The sequence below is a fragment of the Eumetopias jubatus genome, unplaced genomic scaffold (genome assembly GCF_037043125.1).
Source record: "Eumetopias jubatus isolate StellerSeaLion01/CBP00866 unplaced genomic scaffold, mEumJub1_p1.0 scaffold_7, whole genome shotgun sequence".
NCBI classification, from domain to species: domain Eukaryota; kingdom Metazoa; phylum Chordata; class Mammalia; order Carnivora; family Otariidae; genus Eumetopias; species Eumetopias jubatus.
Window position 1 is genome coordinate 39,009,966 of NW_028274813.1, and position 27,874 is coordinate 39,037,839.

Below are 27,874 nucleotides of genomic sequence, written 5' to 3' on the forward strand. Positions count from 1 at the left end.
AGCCAAAAGAATTAGAGTAAAAAGTTTTTATACTTCCTAGAAAACTTGTTTGATCTGTGGATTTAATTCTATATGATAAAAATGTTCCAAGTATGAAATATAGAGTATAAATCCTTAGCTGTATTGCAAATGCTTTGGCATGCAGATGCTTTTTTCCATATTTTAATGAAAACCAGATTTATTTATAAGTTGCTTTAATTTCATTCTTGAATAGACTGGAACAAGAGTATCATATGTTCTGAATTAGGATCTTACTCACATCCCATATCAATTATGTAACTCAAATGCAAGACAACTTAATTGTGTCAATCATATTCCCCTGACAAGATCATTAAATGTTAACAGAGAGCTTCCAACTTTTAACAGCCACAGATTTTTAAAATATAAATTATTCTCTGAAAAGTATAGATGCCTCATACAAGTTTGGGATAAGTATTATAGCTTCTGACTTCTAACAGTAATTGTTGAAATTAGAATATTATGAACATACGGTTTCTTTTTTATAACATCTTTATAAAGGCTTATATTTCACAAAGGTACATCAAATCTCACAGAAAATAAGCACACCTGAAAGACCTTAAGTGCAATTTATTGTCAATCAAACCCTAAAATAAAAGCATAACAATATCATATTGATCTCGGAAGAAATATAGGTATATAACTTTATTCAGAAATAAACTGCCCTAGATAGTTGTCAATTACCATAACATTTGTTTCTTAATTATTTTACAGCATTAAGCTTTATTTATTTTTTTTAAAGATTTTATTTATTTATTTGACAGAGATAGTGAGAGTAGGAACACAAGCAGGGGAAGTGGGAGAGGGAGAAGCAGGCTTCTCACTGAGCAGGGAGCCCAATGTGGGACTCGATCCCAGGACCCTGGGATCATGACCTGAGCTGAAGGCAGACACTTAACAACTGAGCCACCCAGGTGCCCAGCATTAAGCTTTAAAGATTGATGCTTTATCTGCATTCTAACCAATTAATATAGTCTCTTAATGTTTTTTACAACTCTAAAATCCAAAATAAGCAAATGTACATTACATGTAAAACAAGATGAGGCTATTAAAGAGGTGTGCAATTTTCATCAAAACAGAGATGATGCCAACTGGCCACAGTATTTTGAAGTATAGCTTTAAAAATCCATTTCTGACATATAAAAAATACCATTTTAATCAATTTTCTACTAATATGAGTAAGATGGGGGTTAACTTTTACTTTTTTAAAACAAACCAGAAAAAAAAACCCAACAAAATAAATGGTAATTGATTTATTTAATTTTATTATTTTTTAAAGACTTTATTTATTTGACAGAGAGAGAGAGAGAGAGAGACAGCGAGAGAGGGAACACAAGCAGGGGGAGTGGGAGGGGGAGAAACAGGCTTCCCACGGAGCAGGGAGCCCAATGCGGGGCTCGATCCCAGGACCCCGGGATCATGACCCGAGCCAAAGGCAGACGCCTAACGACTGAGCCACCCAGGAGCCCCTGGTAATTGATTTAAAGAGAAAGCTATGGTAAAAGCATCACATTTAGAGAAAGAAGACCTAAGTTTTAATAGCAGTTCTGTCTCATACTTCCTTACTTATTTCTAAAATTTTACATGCACGGTTATCCCTCTTTCCACAAAGACATATCACAATTTAAAAAAATGTAAATAGAAGTCACCAAATTCCGGAGCAAGAAAAAGGCAAACATGTGACAACTATTAGGATTAACAGTCAAATTCGACTCTGACCTCCCTGGCAGAGCAAACAGAGAAAATCCACCTTTAATATAGTTATTATTATTGAAATTTCTTTGTTTTTAATTGAGGGTATATTTGACATTCAACATTATGGAATTTCTTAATTCTCCACATTTACACTATTGCTATCAGCTTACAAAAGCATGTATGTATATATTATCTTATTTGATCATCTCAACAACTTTGTTAAGAAGGTAATACTGGTACCTCCATTAAGCCAGGTGAAGAAACCTCAGGCTCAAAATTAAGTTATATGGCCAGAAGAAGTAAAATCAATTTCCTAAGGTCACTGCCATGGATAGAACACATGTCTCCTTACTCTTAATCTAACATTCCTGATTCTACTTCTCATTGCCTTGAGTTCCTAGCCCTAAACTACAAACTAAATTTGTCACATAGAATTTTTTGAGTAGCAGAAGTTGTCCTGAATATTTTTACAGCAAATGAAAGAGTGAATTTCACATAGCTCTTTCTTATAGCAATCGTATTCACCACACTAAGAGCATAAAACTTAAAAGCAAAGCAAGGCAGTTGTGAACATCAAATGTGATCATGAGCGTGGAAACCCTAAAAACTGTAAAGTACTACACAAAGGCACAGTATCTTCTGATGATGAAAAATCTTTAAGGACTTCTGATTTCTATTCAAATCTAAAGTATACCATACTTTCCTCATAAATATGTATTTGCAGTTGTCTAAGTAGAACTTTTTCATGGAAGCCAAGCTGTAAAACCTAAAGAAGTTAATTTTGAAAACTTGTCCTGCAGTCCAGAACAAGTCCAAATATTAGAGCAAAACAACCAAATATTTACATCTAAAAGTCTGATAGGTTTTTGTATTGTGGTTTAGAAATTATGTGAAATAACTTGATGACACTTAAAAGAATTTATTCTGTCTTTTAAAGTGTATTTTTCTCAAAATTTCTTTTTCTATGCAATGAAAGGAAAAGTATAATAAATTTGTTTTTTCCCCATAAAGAGATAAGTCAATAGTCTTCAGAACCCAGTATTTTTTAAATAATAAAGGAGAAAGGAAGTATAATGTGGTTTAGTATTGTTTACAATATTGTTAAAAACCAGGAAATGAAATCATTAAGTCCCTGCAAATCATTTATTTTTTTCAAACTATGCTTTAGAATAGAAATCTCACAAGTGTGGTTGTAACTTTATCACCGTGGTTTGCAGAGAAGCGACCGCAGTATGATCCACTCCCCTTCTTTGTTTAAGACCTTTACTCTCCAAACTTCTCACCATCCCCCATTCCCTACCTCAATCTTTCATATTCCCAGAAATTTCTCCTTTGCTCTTCTGCAAGAGATAGTTCCTCCCTGTCCTGCCCTATTCTACCACATCACTAATAAATATTGAATTAACAAATTAATGGATACAACATGAAATATTTTCTCTTACCTAGTATGGTCTCCAGACAAAAATTCTGAAATAGCAGCAGGAAGCTCTGTTTTAATAATTAAAAGGTAAGATGACATAGCTGCAAAAAGGATAAAAATAGTTCCTATTAAAAATTCTATAATTTTTAGCCATTTAAAGAATAATCTATACAGAAACACAGATGTCCATTAGGGCTTTGACAACATGTGGAAGATTAACTCCTACTGCACTATCCCAAAGGTATATACACACCAGGAATGGAAATAAGTAACTTGGTAGAGAATAACTGGTAGTTCATTAAGTATCCTTTGCTTACATTTCAAGCCCAAGACAAACTACTTAGGTAAAAGAGAAATGGTCTTAATTACAGGCCATTTATAAATGAAATTTTCTTTGAAGTTCTGCACAAATTTGTATATGTTATCAACCCTGTTCAAGGCAACAGAAGCTAGTTTAGCAACAACTGATATAAAAACAGGAGTTTAATAAGTACAGCTAATAATTCTGATTACTTGTTTCTTCTTACTAAAGAGAGACAGCCCCCCAGAAGTCTCCCTCCCTCCCTCTCCCTTTCTCTGCTTGCCCCCAACACACGTTATGCACATTACAAAATAAAAACAAAATGCATGAGTTACATTTTAAATTGTCTTCTAAAACTGATTAGAAAAGATTCAATGGAAACCATTAAGCATATTAAAGGGACAAAACTTACAACTTTTATTCCATTTTATTAACAGGGCTCATCTGTATTATGCAATCACATCCTGAAGCTAACATTGTTTCTTACATTTTATCTGACAGGATCCAAGAAAGAACTAGCTTTTATAGCATTTTAATAATGATCCTATTTCTGATGTAGCTATAAAAAAAAACACAAATCCTATAAACCTTCCATCATATATTAGGAAATATTTTAATACGGTTACAGAATACAGAACTCATTTATATGTAAATACTTGAGTTTAAGCTTACATGTTTAAGTGTATAGAAACCCAGACGATTGGAATCAGAACTTCAGTTTAACAGAGTAATAATCTCTCTTCCCCCCAGAGATCCCCCCAGGATATATTAAAAAAGGACCAAGAATATATCCAAGAAGAATAAAGAGCATACGCTGTACGCACGTTAATTTTATTACTTATTTATATTTCAGGAAACATTTCACTTTCTCCTTGGACCTACAAAAACTAAGAACACAAATGAATGCCAAGTCTGAATGGTAAAACTTGATTAAAAGGCTCAAATGTTTAAGAAGAGTATGTTTTTCTCAAACAACATATGTAAACATAGCTACATTTTCCCACAATTATTACAGTGCTGTGTGACTACTTAAGAAAAAAAGGAAATATACTAGTTTGTATATAAATTTTTATGAAGATAGACAATAATACACAAACAGATATGCATAATTTTTTAAGTAAAATGACATACCCATGGCAAAATAAAACTGAGAACAGTTAATACTTCTCTGCAATGAAAATACATATATACACATTTTCCAGTTTGTGACTACTTATTCTTCCCCCAAAGTACAGTTGCTGAAGTATAGCTCTTTCCCCAACAGAAGTACAGTACCCTTCTTCAAACTCTTTTTGTTTGGGGACATTACAATTGATTGTGTATGAAAAGGTGTTCTGTATTGTTCATACTGTCAAAAGGAAAAATGCTATCAATTTGGCACAGAACAGAAGGAAGGTTTAGATTAACCTCCTCCACTCAAGGATTTGGGGTCTTTGTTTATAATACTTTATCTATCCCAAAGAATCATACACATATGGTATAATGAAAATCATGAGCTGAATTTTCTGAAACTGGCCTAGAGCTGTTTAAATGTATCTTGCAAGGAAAAAAAAGGAGGCAAAAGTACCTTGAACACAAGGAATGCAGACTTCCTATACAATGTAATTTATTATCTGCCCATCAGTCTTTCTTGCTTGGATTAATCCAACACCACATGCATTTCTAAAGTTTCAGACATTCATCTCGTTCAGTAATTTTCTATTATTTCTTTTAGATCTTTAGTTGTAAAAGCTTCAATGAATATGATATCGTATTTCTTTCTAATATACAATCTGTCATTCTTCCCAGAATTTCTATTAGCCCCTGGCTAATCATTTGATCACTTTTATCCTCTGTTGTAGCCTTAACTCTTTGGTTTTCAAATGGGAGTCCTATTTCATTAGAGTCCAGTCTGAAGAGCCATGTATATTTCAAGAAACATGAACTCACCAAACATATGTTTCTCTCTCAAAAAGAGATCTCAGCATACACGATATAATAAAACAGGCAAAATACTGCTTCTTTCTTAGGGAATGCTGGTGTTTGTTTTAAGAGCTACAAAACCACACAGCTCCTGATGAGGAAAAGCCCCACTGATTAAGTAAGTAAAACAAAGAAAGACACTATCCTTTTCACTGTCTTAATTATTTTTTCTTAACCACAAGTAAACTTCCATGCAAGGACTAGCACCTTAAAACATTATGTATAATACAGAGAAGAAACAAAAGAGATTACCAAATATACAGTAACTTAGGAAATACATCTTAGATTTACATGAAAAGGACAGTTAGCTCAATAAAATAAAATAGAAAAGTTTTAAAGATATAATATCAATAGTAAGGCTCATATATCCATGGTTTTTAACCAAAAGTTTCACTAGATCAAACAGCTGCCTGCCACACCTCTTGTCACACGTCTTCTATTAATGGCATAAGGAAGTGTTTAAAGACTTATCTTAGAGACAGGTCATAAGCAAGAATTTGTAAATGATTTTTTGCTGACAACAATACATACCATAGACTCCTAATACAAGACACACCATGTTGTAGTCTAAATTAATAGCTGTAACAGGGTCATCCATTTTAGCCATGGTTATGGTTAAGTGATTCTGGCCCCTACACTAGCAAGCCAGAATTGGTGCTAGAAGACATACCTTGAAGACAGGTATTCAAGCCATTGCAAATCATTTAGTTTTACCACATTAACTAAATAAGTATTTTTTTGCCTTCATTTTAAACATAACGAATAGAACTCATTTAATGGAAACTGACCTGGGAAGGAGATAAAAAAAAAATCTGTCAATCTAATCAAAACACAGAAATTGAAAGTATTCTTTGAAAACCATGTGGAAAAGCAACTGTTTATACTAAGAAATGACTAAAATAGGGTAAAATTTGATTAGGCAATAGCTAGTAGTAAGGTATTAATATTGGTTGATCTAATCATAGAAGAGAAGCACATGAGCTGGGAACATGGAGGTTGAAGGGAGAGATGTCAGAAACAACAGAAAAGGGGAAAGGGCCCTGTGAGAAAAGAACCACGAGAACAGTGAACATTTTGAGGTTCTGGATGCCTATTCCATGCTTCACAGTATTCTAAGTAATTTGCAAGCTATTTTCTCAATTAACCTTTACCACAAAACTGTGAGGTAGGTATTTATTTCACAGATTTAGAAATGGATGCATGAAGAAGTAACTTGCCCAAGGTAGTGATGGTAGAAACAGCCAGTCTGGCTTGAAAAATTTGCCCTATTAACAACTAGGGAAAAGTGCAGGAGCAAAGTGAAGAAGAAATCACCACAGCAAAGAAAAATAAGGGAAGTCTGTCAAAAGGACCACTCCCTAGAATTATTTTTTTCTTTTTTCATAGGCATTTAAATAACAAATTGCTTACAGATGCTGAATTCAATAGTTAAGGTCAAAGAAATTAATGAGAAGTCTTAAAAACACTATGTTCATTTCACTTTGACATGTATTTTCAATGTAATTTATTTCAGCTTTATAGCTGGTTTGGTGAAGTTATTAGTTCAAGATTCCTCAGATAAGCTAAGGAGTTTACTGAGGGCCTCTACTGCATCTACCACTATGATTCTAATGCATCTGCAACTATTATTGTAATTCAGAGGAAAGAGCTTCCTACTCTCACATATTTGAGATAGTAACACCAAAATGAAATGTAAAAAAAATTAAAACATAAAACCAGTCCCTCCTCCCAAAAACCCTGCACTCTTATGGACTATTTTTCCCAGGACTCCTTAAAAAAATATAAAGTCTCATTTGGAGTCTGGGCCTAAGAAATCATTAGTTTGCAAAAATAATTATCCTTTTTGTTAAACTCTTAAAATACACCTATGAAGATAAGATTACATACAGCTATTTTAAAAACAGATTTAGGTTTTCAGCACTTGGAAGAAGTTCAGCAACTTCTTAAAGGATTAGTCAGCCAGCCCTAAACAGATGTACTATGGGAGGAAATAATAAGTTTGCCTTTCCGTCTGAGAGATTCAATTTTACTTCAAACATGTTTTTAGTCATGGATAGCAACAGGTTTATTCTATTCAACACATCTTATTAACCTGGTGTTCTTCCTAAATGTTCAAATGCCAGTGAAAGTTCTGTCCCCACTCAAAATAGTACACAACACAATCTCTTTTTCTAAAACCCCCAAAAATGTCATTTCCTTAATTTGCTCATAAATGGAAATCAAAATATATAGAGGAAAATTTTCCCCATAGCCCTATGAAAATATTTATCTTTATCATTTATAAGATCTTAAATCTGAACACAATGGGAGCAGAATATTTACTATTCTGAAATCCTAAAATAAACTTCAATAAGTCACAGGAATAAACAGTACAGCATAATGAATACAGTGGAAGATACTGTAATAGCAATGTAACAGGACAGATGGCAGCTATGCTTGAGGTGAACAGAGCATAATGTATAAACATGTCAAATCAATAAGTTGTACACCGGAAACTAATGTAACACTGTGTCAACTATACTCACTAAGTAATTTAAAAAATTATTACTAAGAAATATAGTACTTCAAAATCTTTTCTAAAATTTTTAAAAAGATTTTATTTATTTATTTGACAGAGAGAGAGAGAGAGCACAAGCAGGGGGAGCGGCAGGCAGAGGGAGAGGGAGAAGCAGGCTTCCCGCTGAGCAGGGAGCCCGATGTGGGGCTCAATCCCAGGACCCTGCGATCATGACCTGAGCTGAAGGCAGACCTTTAACTGAGCCACCCAGGCACCCCTCAAAACCTTTTTAAAGCAACATGTTGCCAGTAAATTTTATCAAAGGAAGTACTTGTGGGGAAAAAAAAAAAACTCCTTCCAAATTTCCTATATCTTTCCTATATTAAAGCCATGCTTTCTAGAATTTCTGGACAGTCCTGTTACAGGCTCAAAGAAGCTATAGTATGTCTACAGATGAGCTGACCAGCAGATGGCGTTGTAACAGCATGCCCAACCCCAGTCTCCCAGGGGACAGCACAAACTATAAAACATCTAAAATGACTTCACTATCCTATAAAAAAAGGGGGGGGGGGGCAGAAAATAAAACCAAATAGTTCCTAATTTATCTGATACTAAATCATGAATTTTAAAAAGACTGCAAATTTGAAATTTTTATAGTTCTCAACTGAAAATGATCTTATTTATACCTTTCTGATTATGAGATTTAGAAGTTGTGCTGCTTGAGTACAAAAAAGGGCTGCAGAGCAGAGTTTCTCTTAAAACTTAAGTTTTCCAAACTGAGGTGTTAATCAAGACTGCTGGAGTAAGGTTTATAGGATCTGTGCCAGACTGGAAAATCTGGATCATTCTAGCAATTTCAGGAAGTTCCAGTAAGACTACTAATGTTCAGGGCTCTACTTGCACAATATGTATCAGTGATTCGATCTTTAATCTCCTTTAAGGAAATGGGGCTTTAAAGAACTAATATGCTATCGATAGTGGTCCTTCATATTTTATAAAGAGCAAAGTAAGGATTTAACTTACTCCTCAGAGCCACTCACCTTTCCACACTTTGAGATGAGTGGGATACAAAACCAGAAGAAACATCAATTAACTTCACTTTATTGTGCACTTCTAGTTCACAGGACTTTCTCTGGTCTGACTAAAAATTATCTGGGGTTTACGGTTTGGTTTCTGAGAATATTTCAGCCTACTAAGTGGTCTATCTCAAGAGTTCAGATGAATGTGAAACTAACTACTTACTTTGGTTTTTAGGAAAAGAATCTCATAATGCGACACAGCTAGAGGAACCACATGGAAACTACATACACTTACTTGCTACTAGGGCACTTACTCCTTTTGTTAGTAGCCTACCAAATTCAAACCCTAAGCCAGAGTTGTCTTGCCTGTAACAGCATTAAATATTAAAATTTCCAGATGTCTCTTTTCTGACTTTGTGTCCCAGCAGCAATGACTCTCAGCAAATGCCACTCCAGTGCCCCGGGAAATGGGCAGCCGGGGGCTATCACTAGGACTTATTTCAGTCCCCTAATTCATGATTGTGGGGAAGAGATCAGGAATTGCTTGTAAGTAGTAAAATACTTGCTAGAGGGCTCTACAAATTCCAAAGACAAAGGTTTCCATAAGCTTAGGATAAGAGTACTAACTTTAGTGAGTCACATTTTTTTCTATCATACAGTTTAGAGATTATTCAAAGACACTATATCTTTGCCATCAATTTGTAGACTACATCAATGCCTTGTGACTAATACTTGGTGCTTCATTGATTCTGGGGGAAAAAAGGTTTCCTGTAAGTTCTGACAGTAAATTCTTTCCTAAAGAAACTATATACTCACTAATATATTCCACGGTCTCCTCTTCCCAGCTGATCAATTCCCTTCCTCCTAAAGAAGCACCGAGCCAGGTTGCTTGGCTTTTCCTTCTCTCTCTCTCCTTCTCTTATTCCTTCCTTTCTTCCTACAAGTATTACTTACTAAATGCCTACTACGTACTAGGTACTAAGAACATAAATGAATGAGCAAATTACTTAATTTATGTAATAAGGAGATATAGGGAATAACTGGGTCTTCACTGAAACATCCATGTAACAAATACTAATCAAGAGCAATTCATGATCATTTTGAAAGGTCTCTGTTCCATTTTTCTCATAGATTCCATCAGGGGCATAGAATCCTAAGAAAACTGAAAATGTTTAAATGTTACAAAGAACAGAAGAGTTAGGAAGCATTAATCTAAGACATGATTACTTAACCTGAAAACAGATTTCAAAACATTTATATTCTATTTTACATAAGATCGAACTCTCCTCAATACTTTCAGCCTTTTAAAACTATGTAATTCCAATCTACAAATCATTCTATGAGTTTTCAAGTCTTTCTATCATTTATATAGTATATAAAATTGTCTCTTTGAGGCAAAATCTTAGACTTTTAAGTAGAGATTTTAAAATTCAACAAATTATTATTTATTGAGCTCCTCTACCAGAAATTAGGTCAAGTTAGGGAAACGAATAAAAACACATAGTTTCTATCCCCAATGAGTTTAAAAAATCCAAAACATTTAATCTTTTCACAGGTTTTCACACACTTACTGTATCACAGCAGAAGGATAAAGGCTTTAGAAGTAAACAGCAAAATTGAGTCCCAGCTTTATTAAGGGGTAAAGGTAAGTAAATTATTTATCCCCTCTATGCACTGACTTCTTCCTCTGTAAAATGAGGAAAACATCATCTCTGTTGAAGAGTTTTAAGTACAGGGGCGCCTGGATGGCTTAGTTGGTTAAGCATCCAACTTGATTTCAGCTCAGGTCATGATCTCAGGGTTGTGAGATCGAGTCCTATGGCAGGCTCCGTGCTGGACCTGGAGCCTGCTTAAAATTCTCTCCCTCTGCCCCTCCCTGCTTGCTCGCTCTCTCTCTCTCTCTCTCAAAAAAAAAAAAAAAGTAAGTACAATTAAAGTGTCTAGTAGAATGTTTGACCTAGATAGGATCTATTATATCCATTTTTCAGTTCTAACCAATCAGGGCAAAAACTCAGGCCATTTATACTAATAACAATCATTCTATCTTTCAGAAAATGGTATCAGAACCAGATTACATGCAGATGGGCATGTAAGAAGTATAAAAATTCAATGTGATGCTATACACTTCATATCATCTTATAAATATCCAACATGTTTCTAATTAAGAAAAAAGGCAAAATTCATTTTGAAGAAATAACATTATATAAGTCATATGCACAACATAATCAAGAGCCTCCCAAATCAGTATGCTGCTTCTTCTCAAGCATACATGGCCTAGTAAGTATTCAGGACTTCCACAGGATCAACTTATATCAATCAAAAATCTCTTTCTTAAGGCTCGAGTCCCTAAACTTTAACCCCAGAGGCTCAGCAGCTGCCATAAAGGGAAGTTTGAAAAACTGAGACTCCCCTTTTCTGACAAAGAACAGCATCCATGAAAGCTTTTAGGGCAACAGTGGCTGATTTGTGAAATTACCTAAGAAAAGACCACACCATCTTTTGAACCAAGTATAACCCTCCTACTGAACCACCTGTAATAAAAATATTTCAATACTCTGAAGGAGTTAACATGCCTCCCAAAGTGCCAAATTAGAATTAGAATTTGGGGTAAGAAGGGACCTTAAGTCCCTGTTATCCATCCCACTCCCACAGCAATTTAGCTAAGAGGAAACTGAAGCCAAGAGAGGGAGGGAGGGGTTTCCCCAAGATACGTGGCTACCCGGTGGCACAGACAGGAGGAGACAGGATTCAAGGTACCTGACTTCCAACCCAGTGTTCTGCTCAAAAGAGCAAGCTTCTACTTCTATTATAATAAAGGAATGATCTGTGCATATCTGGCTAAGATAATAGAAGACAGCTCTGAAAATATGTTTCAGTTATTACTTAGTGGACTCAATAAATAAACTTTTAGCCAATATGAAGAAAATCATGAGGACATTACTTTAAAAACGAAACAGTATCAGCTTTTCTGAATTTGAGGGACATTAAAAATTACTGTGACTGTTTCTAAGTCAATTTTTCTTCTTTTTTTTAAAGACATTTATTTGAGAAAGAGAGAGAGAGAGAGAAAGGGAGGGACTGAGGGATAGTGCACACACACGTGGGGGTAGGGGCAGAGGGAGAGGGACTCTCCATGGGGCTCAATCTCACAATCCATGAGATCATGGCCTGAGCAGAAACCAAGACTTGGTCACTTAACCGACAACGCCACCCAGGGACATTAAGTCACTTTTTCTTAAAAAAGATTATAATAATATAAAGCAAACAAGCACATCAACATACTTAGAGTTGAGAGAATTGATGATTTACCTTCTACCAGATGCAGGAATCCTTTCTAGGACATTGTTTTTCTAGAACTTTTTTAAAAATTTTGTGTTCAGCTTTCCAAATATTTAAAGCTAGTGATCAGTCTAGCCGTTCCTTTTTCTCTTTCTTGATAAATATATGTAGGATATTAAAAAGTACTTGGACATAGCTCATACAAATCATATTCAGCTCTGTTCAGTTCAACAAAGGTTTATCAAGCCCTAGGTATTGTGCTAGGTTCTGGGAGTACAAAAAGAAATGAGACCTAGTCCTTGCCCTGGAAGAGCTTACAAGAGAGTAGGGGAGAAAAGTATACAGAAATAGCTTCAGTCTAATAAAAAGTGCTAAATTAGATCATGTACAATAATAGATACAAGATTAGAGAACAAGGAAGGGACCAGAGTAAAGGATACCAAGAATACAACAGCGGGCATTTTGGCAGGGTCACACATTTGGATCCAAATTCCTGGATTGAAAATACTATATTTTTTCATAGATATATATTCATACAGATATATATTCATATATATATATTCATACACACACAGGCACACACACACACTATATATTCGGCTCAGGTCATGATCTCAGGTCCTGGGATCAGCCCCAAGTCGGGATGCCTGCTCAGTGGAGAGTCTGCTTCTCCCTCTGCTCCTCTCATTTGTTCATGCGCACGCTAGCGCTCTCTCTCAAATGAATAAATCTTAAAAAAAAAATTCTACATAAAATTTCAAAGAGTTCAACTTAATCTAAACAAAATGTGATGGTTCTTAGTAATAAGATAGAATAATGACGGACTGAAAATATGAAAATGTACACTCGTATTAGGGGCGCCTGGGTGTCTCACGGGTTCAGCGTCTGCCTTCGGCTCAGATCATGGTCCCAGGGTCCTGAGATCGAGCTCTCCCATCAGGCCCCCTGCTGGGGGGGAACCTGCTGCTCCCTCCCTCTGCTGCTCCCCCCACTCTGCTGCTCCCCCTGCCTGTGCTCTCTCTCCCACTCTCACAAATAAATAATACAATCTTTAAAAACATATATATACACTTGTATTAGAAATTACAAGTGCACACTTAAGCAATTATATTTGCTAAAATAAGATAAATTATTCTAAAGCAGATCAATGGCATTATACAAATTCATAAAGGAAGAGACTGTTTACTGGCTTCTAGTGTGAAGATGAAGTAGTGTATGTTAGAAGGAGATTATTTGGTATGACATCCACGAAAGCATTCTTCTCTTTTTTCCATGAACACTCAAAGAATTAAACATGAATGTTCAGGATTCCCAAAACAATAGTAAGTATAATTTATTGTTGGAACGTTAATTTTTTCCTTGACCAAGAAACCCATTAAAGATGGAATTTGGTTGAATAATACTTAAAAGTAAAATAGCTGAGATCTCGAGTATCAGAATTGAACTTTATTAAAGCTGTCATCTTTAAATTATTTTGAACTGTTACACATAAGAAATAAGATTAAAATTTCCTCTGACCATACAACCTTGTGTAAGTCCAAAATGCATGTCAACCTTCCCCGTGTGTTTTCCTTTAACCTAATAGCATTTATTTAGTCCTCCAGTAAATGGTAAAAGAAAATTAAGACCTTGTTCAGCACTATATACTCTCTCTTTTTAAGATTTTATTTATTTATTTGACAGAGAGAGACAAAGCGAGAGAAGGAACACAAACAGGGGGAGTGGGAGAGGGAGAAGCAGGCTTCCCGCGGAGCAGGGAGCCCAATGCTGCGGGGCTCGATCCCAGGACCCTTGGATCATGACCTGAGCTGAAGGCAGATGTTTAACGACTGAGCCACCCAGGCGCCCCAGCACTATATAACTTCCTTACAACGTATACAAACATGACTCCCATATTTTGGATTTAAATGTTTAATACATTTAGTTAGTAACTGTCTATAATTAACAGTAATTTTTGTTTCTACATGGTTCTAGATATTGGGATCTTTTTTAGTGAAAACAAGATACAAGATAAATGTGAGAACGGTTCTTATTTCTTTCAGGTTTGTTTGTTTGTTTGTTTGTTTATTTATTTTTTAGAGAGGGTAGGGGTGCAGAGGGAGGGGGAGAATCTTAAGCAGACTCCACACCCAGCACACAGACCAATGCAGGGCTCAATCTCATGACCCTGAGATCATGACCTGAGCTAAAATCTGAAGTCAGACGCTTAACCAACTGAGCCACCCAGGCGCCCCAGGTTCGTTTATTTTTTAAACTACCTTGTCATTACCTGCCTCCTTAGCGCAGTAGGCAGCGCGTCAGTCTCATAAACTACCTTGTCATTTTAAATCTCTTGGTTATAAGAGGACACTGCTTATCTATACCAGATTGTTCACAGCCCAGGAAACATCACTCCCTCTGAAGCAGTATATGCCAATGCCATAATTAGGACAAAAGGAGAGGGGAAATATTTTAGAATCACCTGGAGAGTTTTTCCAAACTGTACCTTACCACTATCACAAGTACAGAAAGCCAGTGCTCTAGAGGTGTATTGCAGACCTAATAACAAGATTGAAATCAAGGATTTCCCTGAAACTAAATTTAGAAGCTACTGTCTTACAAGGACTGCTAATAAAAAGGATCTTAAAAAAAAAAAGAGTAATGAGGACAACGCTGAAGGTTTCTGAAGATACCTATGTGTGCAGTTCCCAGCTAGATCTGTAGTAAGGCAATAAACAAAAGGAAGAAATCACTGCCATCACATTTATGCATAAGCAGTGCACTTTCAGTTTCTTACCTCCAATATTCTGAATTAGGATGGTGCCTGCTACTGCCACCTATAAAAGAACAAATGTATTCACAAGATGAAAGAAGAAATAAAAGGATCAGTATTTTACTAAAATCCAATAACCATTACTAAAAAACAGATGCAGAAGTGAAGAGAAATTGAAAAGAATACACTGTCAGCCATTTGTAATACATAAAACTAATGATCATCACATAAAAAGCCCTTTTTTAATAGTTCCATAATTCCTATAAAGAATGCTTTTGAAAATTTTCTTGGCAGTCATTTAAACAGTTAAAAGTGTTAAAAACTAGTAATTGGTGATTATCAAAGTAGCAAAAAATTGCAATTAAATCTATCTGGTCTCATTCTCCCTTTTTCACCGCTTTAGGAGGTAGAATGAGGCATTGCTTTAGTAGGTCGACTGCTACAGCTTGAGGTGTGCTGTGAGGATGCTGTTTTGCACAGAAGGAAATTACAGTCTCCTGAGTGTGTTAGCATGGCAAAAAACAAGCTTTTGAACATCCTGTCCCAGGAATTAGTAAAGTCTAGAGCAGAAAACTCTAGAGCCCACATATTCTCAGATCTGAAATTTTAAGCAAACTATTTCAAACTCAAGAATATGGAGTGGGCTTAGTGTAAGAAAGAAGAAGGTCGTAAAGACTGTAGTCTATTGGAGAACTCCTCCCCTTTCAAAATGGGGCACCTGCCGCTCAGCTCCGGCCAGCTGCTGGCATGTGAGAATGTGGATCCAATGTAGCTCTATCTTCTACATTTCATTAATTTTTCAAGGAAAGTCAGAAACTGAATTCTTTCAAAATTTCATAACTCTTAGTTGGCAATCAGTTAAAAATAAGAAAATGTAGGCCAAACCAAATATGCCTAAGGACTAAGTTCAGCTTGTAGGTTTGCTGGTTTGTGATTCGGATGAGCTTCCTGGGAAACTCAAGACACCTTATCCATTGGTAATCAGATGTACTCAAAGGAAATGACTAGATATTCTACTTCAATCACGTAAGTCTTGGTGGATCTGCACTGCCAGTGGATATTGGGAGTGGCCTAGCTATCTAGGATCATTCAGTTCATGGACTGGGAACAGATCACCTCTCAGACTCCCCTCTACTAGGAATTCCATCAGTGGCACATCATTTGCCTATCCTGGAAACACTAGAGGTCTTGGGGTCTGCAGAGTAGGGCTAATGATGGAGTAGTTGCCACTCTAACTTTTCCAGAAGAAACTTTGCATGTCAACTCTTTTAAAAATTAGTTACAAAATGTCATAGTTATTTGTGAAGACTATTTTGAACTTTTGCACACTTTTATATACAATTGATAGCTACTGCTATCATAGATGAAATTCTGATTTCTACTAATATATTGCAAAAAACAGTAAGATCAACTTATTCATGATTATCTTTCCATCTTAAGTACTGAATTTAAGCACTTAAGATCTACAAAGTCAGTATGTTTACCTACCTATCTATGCCTCCAGTGCCTACTATAATGAATGGCACATGGTATTTACTCAATAAATATTTGTTTGGTGAGTAGATAAATTATAGACAATTTTAAAAATCTTTCTTAAAGAGTTCAACAAATTTAAAAATATTTCTTTAATTCTCAGAACAATGTTATCTTATTATGTCCTATCCATATCTGCATTATATCTGGCAAGAAGGAAATAGGAAAGTTTCTTTTTTTAAAATATTTTATTTATTTGACAGAGAGAGAGAGAGAACAAGCAGTGGGAGCAGCAGAGGGAGAGGGAGAAGCAGGCTCCCCGCTGAGCAGGGAGCCCAATGCAGGGGCTCGATCCCAGGACCCTGGGATCATGACCTGAGCTGAAGGCAGACACCTAACCGACTGAGCCACCCAGGTGCCCTGGAAATAGGAAAGTATCAACCCAATTGTGGAAGTGGAGAGGAAGTATAAAAAAGGCAAACAAACAGCAACTCCTCATTTAAAGTATCCTCTGTGTACCTGCCTCCTAAGAACTGAGTGCCTACATTAATGATAGTGCAACTATTCTAGAGTTTTAGAAGGGAACGGGGACTCTCAATTCTTTTAGATTCTGCTGCTTTTCAAGGAATGCAGGAAATACTAGTGTGAAATAACAGTGATGATGTTTAGAGTCCTATTTATAGATCATATGGAATTAATTTGAGAGTTTTCTTATACGTATAAAGAACATTTTCTTCTTCCTTGGTTAAACTGGAAACAGGAAACTGATCACGATTATACGAAACATCCCTGTCCGCAGGAAAGAGAAACTGTTATCAGGATGATTAACAAAACCCTTTACCTGCGAGTAACATAGTCTCCATTTTGTTCAAGTTTCAGGTTATTAAGACAAGGTTAAAACCATGAGGCTACACAGCATGATTTAAATATTCTTTTTATACTTTAAAAACAAAGTTAATTTGAATGTAAATATAGGTTTTCCCCTATCATGCAGCTATATCTTTTTCCTCCCAGACTCACTTCTTAGAAGTTGGTTTGGCTATCTTTAAGATTAAAAACAAACACAAAACACAAACAACAGATTTACAAATGAAAGAAAAAGTCCTATTTGAAACCAACATGAAAATGGGTTTTAAAAGTATGACAGATCTTCAGAAATAAAGTACAACAGTACTCACAAAAATATTTAACTCCTGATTAACTGTGGAGGAAGACGTGGTTTCCTCTACCTCTCAATTTAGTTTAATATGCCTATCACAAACGAATGCCCAATAAATATTGTTGTCATTTCTATTATTCTGAGGAGGAAAAGCAGTTGATTTAGAGTTGGAAGTTCTACAATGTAATACTGGCTTTAAGTAACTGTGCACATATAGGCCTCTTCATTTCTCTGGGCCTTAATTTCCTCACCTATAAATGAGGGAATAGCTTGATCATCTTTTAGCACTGTTCAACTCTTAAGTGATATAATCTTCTAATTACCAGTTTTGTAAACAGTCATGCTAAAATCTTAATTCTATGCTTCTTTCTTTTCCTATCTTTATGAGGATTTACTCAGTTAATATAATCAACTTTTAAAAAAAGATTTTATTTATTTATTTGACAGAGAGAGACACAGCGAGAGAGGGAACACAAGCAGGGGGAGTGAGAGAGGGAGAAGAAGGCTTCCTGTGGAGCAGGGAGCCTGACATGGGGCTCAATCCCAGGACCCGGGGATCATGACCTGAGCTGAAGGCAGACACTTAATGAATGAGCCACCCAGGCACCCCTATAATCAAAATTAATTAAAAAAAACTTAAAACAGGCCATTGTTACAGCTTTAAAATTGTTCAAGTCCCTGCTCTCCTTCATTAAGGTGAAAAACACTAATAGATTTAAGTGTCGAATTAAATTTATTGATGCATTTTCCAGAAGGGCATATAGAGAGATTTCTTCTCTTTGCCTTCCTGTTCCCATCATTCTGTCTTTCTTCACTTTAGTTTCCTTTTAGTCCCCTAACTTCGTTCTCTTAGATATACCTGTCTCTTTTAACTAGAAATGGAAGGAAAAAAAAATGTCTCTGGATTTTGGAGACAGTAAGGAGAAAAAAAAAATTTTTACCTTTCCGGGTAATCCAAATGCAAAGAGTCCAAGATCTTCATAAGATGTCACAGCTGTTGAGAGAGATTATAATTGTTACTTTTACACAAAACTATTTGGGTGCCAATTTCTAAAGGTAAGAAAGCTATTCCACTACTATCTTATAGCTATTGGATGGTTACATTAAATTTAGAGCAGAAGTAACCACTGCTGGGGGAAACTTTTGGAGACTTATGGTCTGTAAGGATAGAGTCATAGAATAAGTAGAGCTTAACAAATTGCAAGGTTATCTACTTACCACCCAGGCTGCAGTAGTTCAAATGCACTGATCACTCAAGAACAACCCCACTTCTCCCTCAACAGTACTTGCACACTACACTATCCAAAAGCAAGCTTTCACCGGCAATAGTCTCTGAAAACTGCATATATAAAGTTAGATAAAGTATGAAAGCTGTATCATACTTTCAGAGACATTCATTTTTCCTTACCTCATAATTAGTAGGGCATACACTTTCTTTTTTCATCATGAGTATGGCATTACATTTTCATTCCAGATATTTAAGAAATGCAGGCACAGAAAAGATGAAAATTAAATGGCTCATAAAAGAACACAATTTGTCCTTAGCCTGTATAGCTTCATGTTCTAACTAATGACGCCACCGGTAAAAATGAGAAGTAAAAACATTTATGTAATCCTATAGTCTGAAAAGTGTGTAACCTTACAGTACTTACACTAAAAAGCAGCAGACTAGCAGATGCTAAGGCTTGGTACAGCAACACACTTTTCCTATTGAGTCCAAGATATGGTCATCATTTTTTAAAGCAAGTCTTAATATATTCTCTCAAGAAATACACAGGTTTTCTTTAAATTGTCACTAACTTAACAAAAAGCTCCTCTGTACTTTTGTATACAAAAACCACCAGGTTTGTAAAGTTAAGCATTTAAAAAGTGTTTATGGCCTTTACATGTTATACCTACAAAGTTGGAAAGAAAACTGAAATGTTGAAAATATAAAATTACTAAAATACTAATTAAGAACAAAAATTTTAACATTTTTAATTGCAAAATTTAAATTATTAACTTTAATCTATTTCAGAGTTGGATGACACAGGTATTTTTTTTAAGTGTATTTATATACTGCTAAACCCAGTGAACAAAGACAATTTAGTTTTGATTTTGGGATATATAATTTGATTATAAGTAGGAACCTTTATACTTTAACAATGAAAGACTCCTACAATAATCTTACAGGGGTAGATTTTGGATACATTTTAGAACATAAAAATTAAAAAGCAGAGTTACAAAATGAAGAACTGGAATTTTTTCCTCCTTTGTGAAATGCCAAAATTCTTTTTTCCAAATATATATATTCTAAAGTGAATGTCAACACAAAAATTAATAATTATTTTAATCAATAAATCTTTACTAGTTTGTCTTAATTTTCTAAACATAATTGATAATATTATATAGGAGCACAATTCCTTAAATTTGACATTCCAAAGCCTTGGTATATATATATTAAACCAGAAAAATTGTCTAAATGTTAGCTTCTATATAATTTGACACTGAGAAGGTAAGTTTGCTGAATATTATGTGTATGTGAACCAAGTCTCCAGAAGGTCTCTGATCTGACACTAAAGCATGAGATTAAAGGAACATCATTGTTCAATTTTAGCATCCCTCCTTAATATTATAGTTAAAATTGTCTGTTTTGTTTTTTTTTTAAGATTTTGTTTATTTATTTGCCAGAGAGAAAGAGAGAGCACAAGCAGGGGGAGTGACCTGCAGAGGGAGAGGGAGAAGCAAACTCTCCGCTGAGCAGGGAGCCCGATGTGGGACACAATCCCAGGACCCTGGGATCATGACCCGAACTGAAGGTAGTCGCCTAACCAACTGAGTCACCCAGGCGCCCCTATCTGTTCTTTCTTAAAAAAAAACTTTTCTTCCAAGAACTTAAAACAAGGAGGCTTTTCAGTGTCACAAATGGGAATATACTGAATAACTTGCTTTTAAAATGACTTATGTAGAGGTTCTCTGTCAATAAGCAAGTTATTAAGATGATACTGATCCAAAATTTTACTAAGGTTTGTTTCATTTTTGAACAGCAGAAAACAAGTATAGATTTATATTTAGTAAACATGAAAAGCTAATAAATTTCCCATAAGCAAAAGTCATAATACTGAAGGATTCCAAAAAGAACTGGTATTTCAATTACCTAAATAAATTAAACATTAACTTTTAAATTACAACACAACCTTTATTATCACAGAAAATATAATCAAACTAATAGCTTAATAAAGATAAATGTACTTGCAACTTCTGACAGTAGTGGCATGCATTTTAGCAATTTCAAACTTGCTATTATTTTCTAACTTTATAAAAGTATCTCTAAATACAGCAAACTCCCAAATTCAGAGAGAAAAACGTTTAGACTTTTAAATGGAGACTGAGTATAATGTTCAAATCTGCACTCTATCTTCCAAATCAGCACGTCTGGCTAGCCATTCAGTTTTGTCACTGTCATCATACTTCTTTTATGTTGCAAAAATAAGAAGTATTTTCCCATGTCTAAGACATCATGAGTATGAATAATGGCTTCTGGCTTAACATTGAGGCTTTACTAAAATATGTACACAGTCAGCCAAATGCTTTATCTCTACATATTCTCTTTTAATTTTTAATGGTTTTCTGGACCATCTCAACATATAAACCCAAACAACCCTAGTGAAATATTTTTAAAGTTCTGTTTTATCATTTGGGCAGTTAAGATGCTAGTAATAGTGTAAATTGGTATGACGTTCGGAATACAGTTTGAACAATGAGCCTTTAAAATATTTTTAACATTTGGGGGCGCTGGGATGGCTCTCTCGATTAGGCGGCCGACTCTTGATTTTGGCTCAGATCATGATCTCAGGGTTGTGAGATCAAGCCCCTTGCCAGGCTCCAAGCTGCCACTCAGCATGGAATCTGCTTGTCCTTCTCCCTGCCCCTCCCCCAGCTCACTCATTCCCTCTCTCTCTCTCTCTAATAAATAATTAAATAAAATTAAAAAAAATATTTATAACATTTTACCCCTAGAAGCTTGCATCTTAGGAAATACGACTAAAATCACAAAACACTATATGCAAAGATTATCATGCATAATTTACACTGAAATAAAAAAAACCCACCACAAACCACCTAAATATTCAATAATGGTAAAGTGGTTAAGTATATTATTAGTAGTATACCTGATACATTAATAGGTAGCCATTAAAAACTATGTTTATGATAACATGAAAAATGTCAATATTGAATGAAAAAATTGATTCGAATATGATCCATAAATTAAAAACATAAAAAGAGTGGGATGAACTATATAAACTGGTAATAATGATCATGTAGTCTTCTTTCTTTGTCTTCCTTTTCTGGGGGGGCATTCAAATATTCCACAATGACCATAATGGGCTGGTGGAACTTTAAAAACCAGACTCCTTGTATAGTTCTATTTCCTCTACCAAATATTGGATGGGGTCGATTTAAGCTGCAACTTTTAATTTCTCTGGTGTTTAGTAAAGTATCATTTGGTCTCCTAATAAGGGATATTCTTCTGCTCTTTCATATGATCAATGTTTTAATATCTTATTTATAAAGTGAAAATGTTTTGAGAGATCTCAAAATAAGATGTGGTAATGACCAGTCACATTAGAAGCATATTCCTACAGAATAGGAATAACATTAGTTATGAAATTATAAAATTAATTCAGTCTTTTACAGGAAACCATACAAGCAGTATTTGGCACAATTCTCCTTAAATAAATAACTGAAAGCAGTCGTTAGCAATCTATTTTAGGAAATTATTTTTTGATATTAAAGAAATCAATGCTCTGTTTTCAGGAGGCAGAAAGGCTGTAAATCTTAACAAGTAAATTGGGGGAAAATTTCTTCTTTAATGTACCATCAAGGCACACGATAGTGCTATTTTGGCGAGACCAAGAGTTTGGCTCCACACGAATCATTTGGAAAGCTGCTTCCCATAAAGTTGTGGAATACTTCCAGCTAGTTACTCCAGTGTTCTGTCTGCTTTGCATTTTTTCCTCAATGAAATAGGACAATTAATAAACTCTGGTTACAGTACAAAGCCCAAGCTTCAGCAGCAGCAATATTATCTTTGGATCTGAATTGAGGGACATAAGTTATTCAAAAACAGTTCAATTCTCAGAAAGTTGGCCATTTGGAATGCACCCTTATTATTTTGAAATTGTTCTCTTTCTTGTGCTTTCCATCACTTTCCTCTCACCTTTTTCTCCCTAATAGTGTCATGCAGGTCATTCATTTATTGAGTGTCTACTATGTAACTGTATCACTACTTCTGACCTTTCTCAATATGTAATTAAATGTCAGTTTACCCACTAAATGCGGTATGATTCTAGAGAATTCGATGCAGGAAAAGAAAATAGAATACTAGAATACTAGAAACATTCTCCTTTCAAGTGGCACAGAGGTTGTGATATTGCATGTGTAGAGAAAGTTCTAGGATCCCAATATACTGCTTGGCTCTGCTGTGAACATTTATATAATCTTATCCTATAAATGCTACTCATTAGTTTTCAACTAATTTACAGAAAGTAAATATTGTCAATCTTGACAATATAAAGTTGCAGCAGGGAAATATGGGGAGTATGGGAAATAGGGAGAGGACAGGTGAGAGAAAGCGTAGGAGCACTAATATCATATCACATGGTAGAGTCAAGGGATGCTCTCTAAAGTCCATGGAACAAAAATAAAAATTTAGGGGCACCTGGGTGGCTCAGTTGGTTAAGCGACTGCCTTCGGCTCAGGTCATGATCCTGGAGTCCCAGGATCGAGTCCCACATCGGGCTCCCTGCTCAGCAGGGAGTCTGCTTCTCCCTCTGACCCTCTTCCCTCTCGTGCTCTCTATCTCTCATTCTCTCTCTCTCAAATAAATAAATAAAATCTTTAAAAATAAATAAATAAATAAATAAAAATTTAAGTGTATTAGAGTTACAAAATAATCAGCCCACACAGGTGGGTTATGATACCTATAGGAATTTCATTTCAGATAGTAAATGGAGCACTAAGAAGTTTTTTTAAGAAGGGTGTTGCAATGGGGGCACCTGGATGATTCAGTCAGTTAAGCATCTGCCTTCCGCTCAGGTCATGATCCCGGAGTCCTGGGATGGAGCCCCACATCAGCTCCCCGCTCAGCAGGGAGTCTGCTTCTCCCTCTGCCTCTGCCCCTCCCTCAGGTCATGCTCGTTCTCTCTCTCTCAAATATTAAATAAATAAATAAATATATAAGAAGGGTGCTGCAATGGATGGTGTTGAGAATCACTGCTCTAAAGGGCTTATGTAAAAAAACCCAAAATGGTGAGCACAAAGGAGACATTTTACTCATTTATTTCCTCATCACTGTTAACAATTAAAATCCTAATAAAAGAACTATAACCTTACTTTAGGAAGAGGAAGTTAGGGGCGATGCTCTTTCTCAGTGGGCTCTAGGAAGGACCAAAATTCTCTTTGGAAGCAACAAGTGGTGAATCCCAGTATCTTCCTTGACTCTTTTCAACCACCTCAGTTGCTTCTCACTGGTTCAGCAAAAACTCCAAATTCCTTAGGTGATACTTGTCTATCTCTTCAGTTTTCTTTTCTCTTTTGTAGTTCATGCACAAATAGTAAACTATTTTTGGTATCTTGAATAACATATACAGTACATACTTTTCTAAATGCGATATTCTCTCTTCCCTTGTCTCCTAGTCAAATTCCTTTTCGGCTCAGTCCTCCAGGAATATTTACTGACCATCAACCTCCAACCCAGACAAGGCAAATCACTCCCTCCTCTGAGCTATCACTATATCTAGCCCAGATTCAAATAGCTACAATCATCACACTGCCATTATAATTTTTTTTACTTACATATTTGTCTCCCCAATAGACTATGAACTTTTCCAGGGAAGGAAGTCTTACTTATCTCTATATTCCCAACAGATAAAAAAGAGTACTGAACCAATGAATGAGCCTCTACCCAGGGCTTCAGTTCTAGGACCTGTCCATCTAGATATACAGCTGCCCCTCGAGCAACACAGGGGCTAGGGTGCCAACCCCGTGCAGTCAAAAATCTGCATATAACTTTTGACTCCTTAGAAACTTAATTACTAAGAGCTTACGGCTGACCAGAAGCCCTACTGATAACAGTCAATTAACACATACTTTGTATGTTATATACATTATATACTAGCTGCATTTTTTTTAAGATTTTATTTATTTATTTATTTTATTTATTTTTTAAGATTTTATTTAAGAGAGAGACACAGCGAGAGAGGGAACACAAGCAGAGGCAGAGAGAGAGGGAGAAGCAGGCCCGCCGCGGAGCAGGGAGCCCAATGTGGGGCTCGATCCCGGGACTTGGGATCATGACCCGAGCCGAAGGTAGATGCTTAACGACCGAGCCACCCAGGCGCCCCTATACTGGCTTTTTTTTTTTTTTTTAAAGATTTTATTTTTATTTATTCGAGAGAGAGAGAATGAAAGATAGAGAGCACGAGAGGGAAGAGGGTCAGAGGGAGAAGCAGACACCCTGCTGAGCAGGGAGCCCGATGTGGGACTTGATCCCGGGACTCCAGGATCATGACCTGAGCCGAAGGCAGTTGCCTAACCAACTGAGCCACCCAGGCGCCCCCCTAATACTGGCTTCTTATAAAGGAAACTACAGAAACAAAAATGTTATTAGAAATTCATCAAGAAGACAAAATACATTTTCCATACTGTACTTATCAAAAAAAAAAACCATATATAAGTGGATCTACACAGTTCAAACCTCTGCTGTTCAAGAATCAACTATTCTTCAAATCCCCCTATCCAAAGCTGAACTCATTTTTACTTTGAATCAATGCCTCCTGCTATGTCCTTATCTCCATTTAATGACACTATCATTAGTCCAGTGTCTCATAAAAGAAATCTGGGAGATATCCGTAGACATGTCCTTCTCTCTTACTCACCATATTCAGACATCAGCTCCTCTCAATTCTAACTCCCTTAACCTCCATATTCCCTAATCCATTTCTTTCTTTTATTTCCCTTGTTAATACTTTGTTTCAATCTTCCAGTATTTGATTCTTAGACTTTTGTGACAACCAGGCCTCACTGCTCACTTACTCAGGTACTGTTAGTGCAAATTAGAGCCAGACAAATGAGAAAGGCATTCTTTTCAGGAAAAAGACAAAGAAAAGGGTCATCATGAACACATATCTTGAAGGCAAGCATGGCCTGGAAAGCTGACTGCGCCTTTGTGAAAAACAAAACAAAACAAAACAAAAAACAAACTACTCGGGGGTAGCGGGGGGCTGGGTAGCTCAATCAGTTAAGCATCTGACTCTTGATCTCAGCTCAGATCTTGATTTCAGGGTTGTGAGTTCAAGCACCGCCACGGAGCCCACTTAAAAAAAAAAAAAAAGCAAAAGCGAAAGCTACTCCAATCTGGAGGTGGCTTTTAGATCAGCTGCTCAGTTGTCCTGGGAACTCCCTTTACTTCTCTCCTATGCTAAATTCCCTATTTCTTTGAAAGTACATAACTTTGGTAAATGGCATCCTCCACTGCTCATTAAGTAGGAGTGCACAGGAAATAATTTTTTGAGTCTTTGCCTGTATGAAAATGTTATTATTCTACCATCATACTTACATGATAGTTTTGCTGGGTATAGAATTCTATACTGAAATCATGCCCCACCCCTAAATTTTGAAGGTATTGTTTTAGTCTTATTTAAAGTATTTCCTGGGAAGTCATTTGCTATTATAGTTCTTGATTAATTGTATGAGAATTTTGTTTGTTTCTCCTCTCTGAAAGCTTTTAGGATATTCTCTGGGGTTTCTGATTTTTCACAATGATGTGTGCTTGTATGAATTATTTTTCAATTATTATAGGATACTAAGAAGAATCCTTTCAATCTGGAAACTAATTTCCTTCAGTTACACAAACTTTCTTTGCATTATTCTGTTGATAATTTCCTACCATTACATTTTTTCTCTTCTCTTTTTATGGAATTCCAATTATTTGCATGTTGAACCTCCTGGACTGGACCTCTATTTTGTATCTTTCCTCTCTTATCCCAAGCTCCTTGTCTTCCCCTCACCTCCCTGCCTAAAAAAATTTCCTTAACTCTTTCAACACTACTAATCTTGAATTTTATTTTTAATTTCTAGGACTCTTATATTCTCTTATTATAACCTTTTAATAATTTCTTTGTTTCAAAAATGCAGTATCTTCTTTTAGTTCTCTGAAGCTATTGAAGTTTTTTTTTTTTTAAGTTTTCATCTGGTCTCTGTATTATCTGTTTCCTCTTTTCCTCCGAGTTTGTTTCTTTCTTAATTTTTGGGGGGGGAAGGAGCAGAGGAAGATGGAGAGAGAGCATCTTAAGCAGGCTCTACACTCAGCACAGAGCGGGACGTGAGACTCAGTCTCACAACTCTGAGATCATGATGTGGGCCAAACCAAGAGTCTGATGCTTAACCAACTAAGCCATCCAGGTGCCCCTTTAATTTTTTTTTTTAATAAATTTTCTTTTTAAGAGCAGTTTTAAGTTCACAGCAACACTGAGCAGAAAGTATGGAGAGTTTCCACATCTTCCCTAACCCCAAACATGCACAGCCTCCACCACTATCAACGTTCTCCACTAGAGTGGTACATTTATTACAGTCGATGAACCTACACTGACACATTATTACCCAAAGTCCACAGTTTAGAGTTCACTTTTGATGCTGTACATTCTATGGGTTTTGACAAATGAATAATGACATGTATCCACTAGTAAAGTATCATACACAATAGTTTAACTGCCACCAACATCCTCTGTGCTCTGCCTATTCATTTCTCCTTCCCCTCTAGCCCCTGGAAACCACTGGTCTTTTCACTGTCTCCATAGTTTTACTTTTTCGAGAATGTCACAGAGTCAACCATTTTTTAAAAAGTAGGCTCCAGGGGTGCCTGGGTGGCTCAGTCGTTAAGCATCTGCCTTCAGCTCAGGTCATGATCCCAGGGTCCTGGATCGAGCCCCACATCGGGCTCCTTGCTCAGCGGGAAGCCTGTTTCTCCCTCTCCCACTCCCCCTGCTTGTGTTCCCTCTCTCGCTCTCTGTCAAAAAATAAATAAAATCTTTAAAAAATAAAAATAAATAAATAAATAAATAAAAAATAAAAAGTAGGCTCCAGGGATGCCTGGGTGGCTCAGTTGGTTAAGCAGCTGCCTTTGGCTCAGGTCATGATCCCAGGGCCCTGGGATTGAGTCCCACATCAGGCTCCTTGCTCAGTGGGGAGCCTGCTTCCCCCCTGCCTACCACTCCCTCTGCTTATGTCATCTCTCTCTCTCTGTGACAAATAAATAAA

General features: G+C 36.1%; 1 protein-coding gene across 4 annotated transcripts in view; it reads right to left on the reverse strand.

Moving 5' to 3' along the window:
- Positions 1-27,874, reverse strand: part of SLC38A6 (solute carrier family 38 member 6) — a 62,712-nt gene that overhangs the window by 26,465 nt on the left and 8,373 nt on the right. For all 4 annotated transcript variants that reach the window (XM_028114008.2, XM_028113935.2, XM_028114067.2 and 1 more), the window contains exons 4-6: positions 18,517-18,569; positions 14,968-15,007; positions 3,156-3,234 (exon numbers count right to left, since the gene is read on the reverse strand). In XM_028114008.2, the coding sequence (XP_027969809.1) occupies positions 3,156-3,234; positions 14,968-15,007; positions 18,517-18,569 (172 nt within the window). The remainder of the gene's footprint in view (positions 1-3,155; positions 3,235-14,967; positions 15,008-18,516; positions 18,570-27,874) is intronic.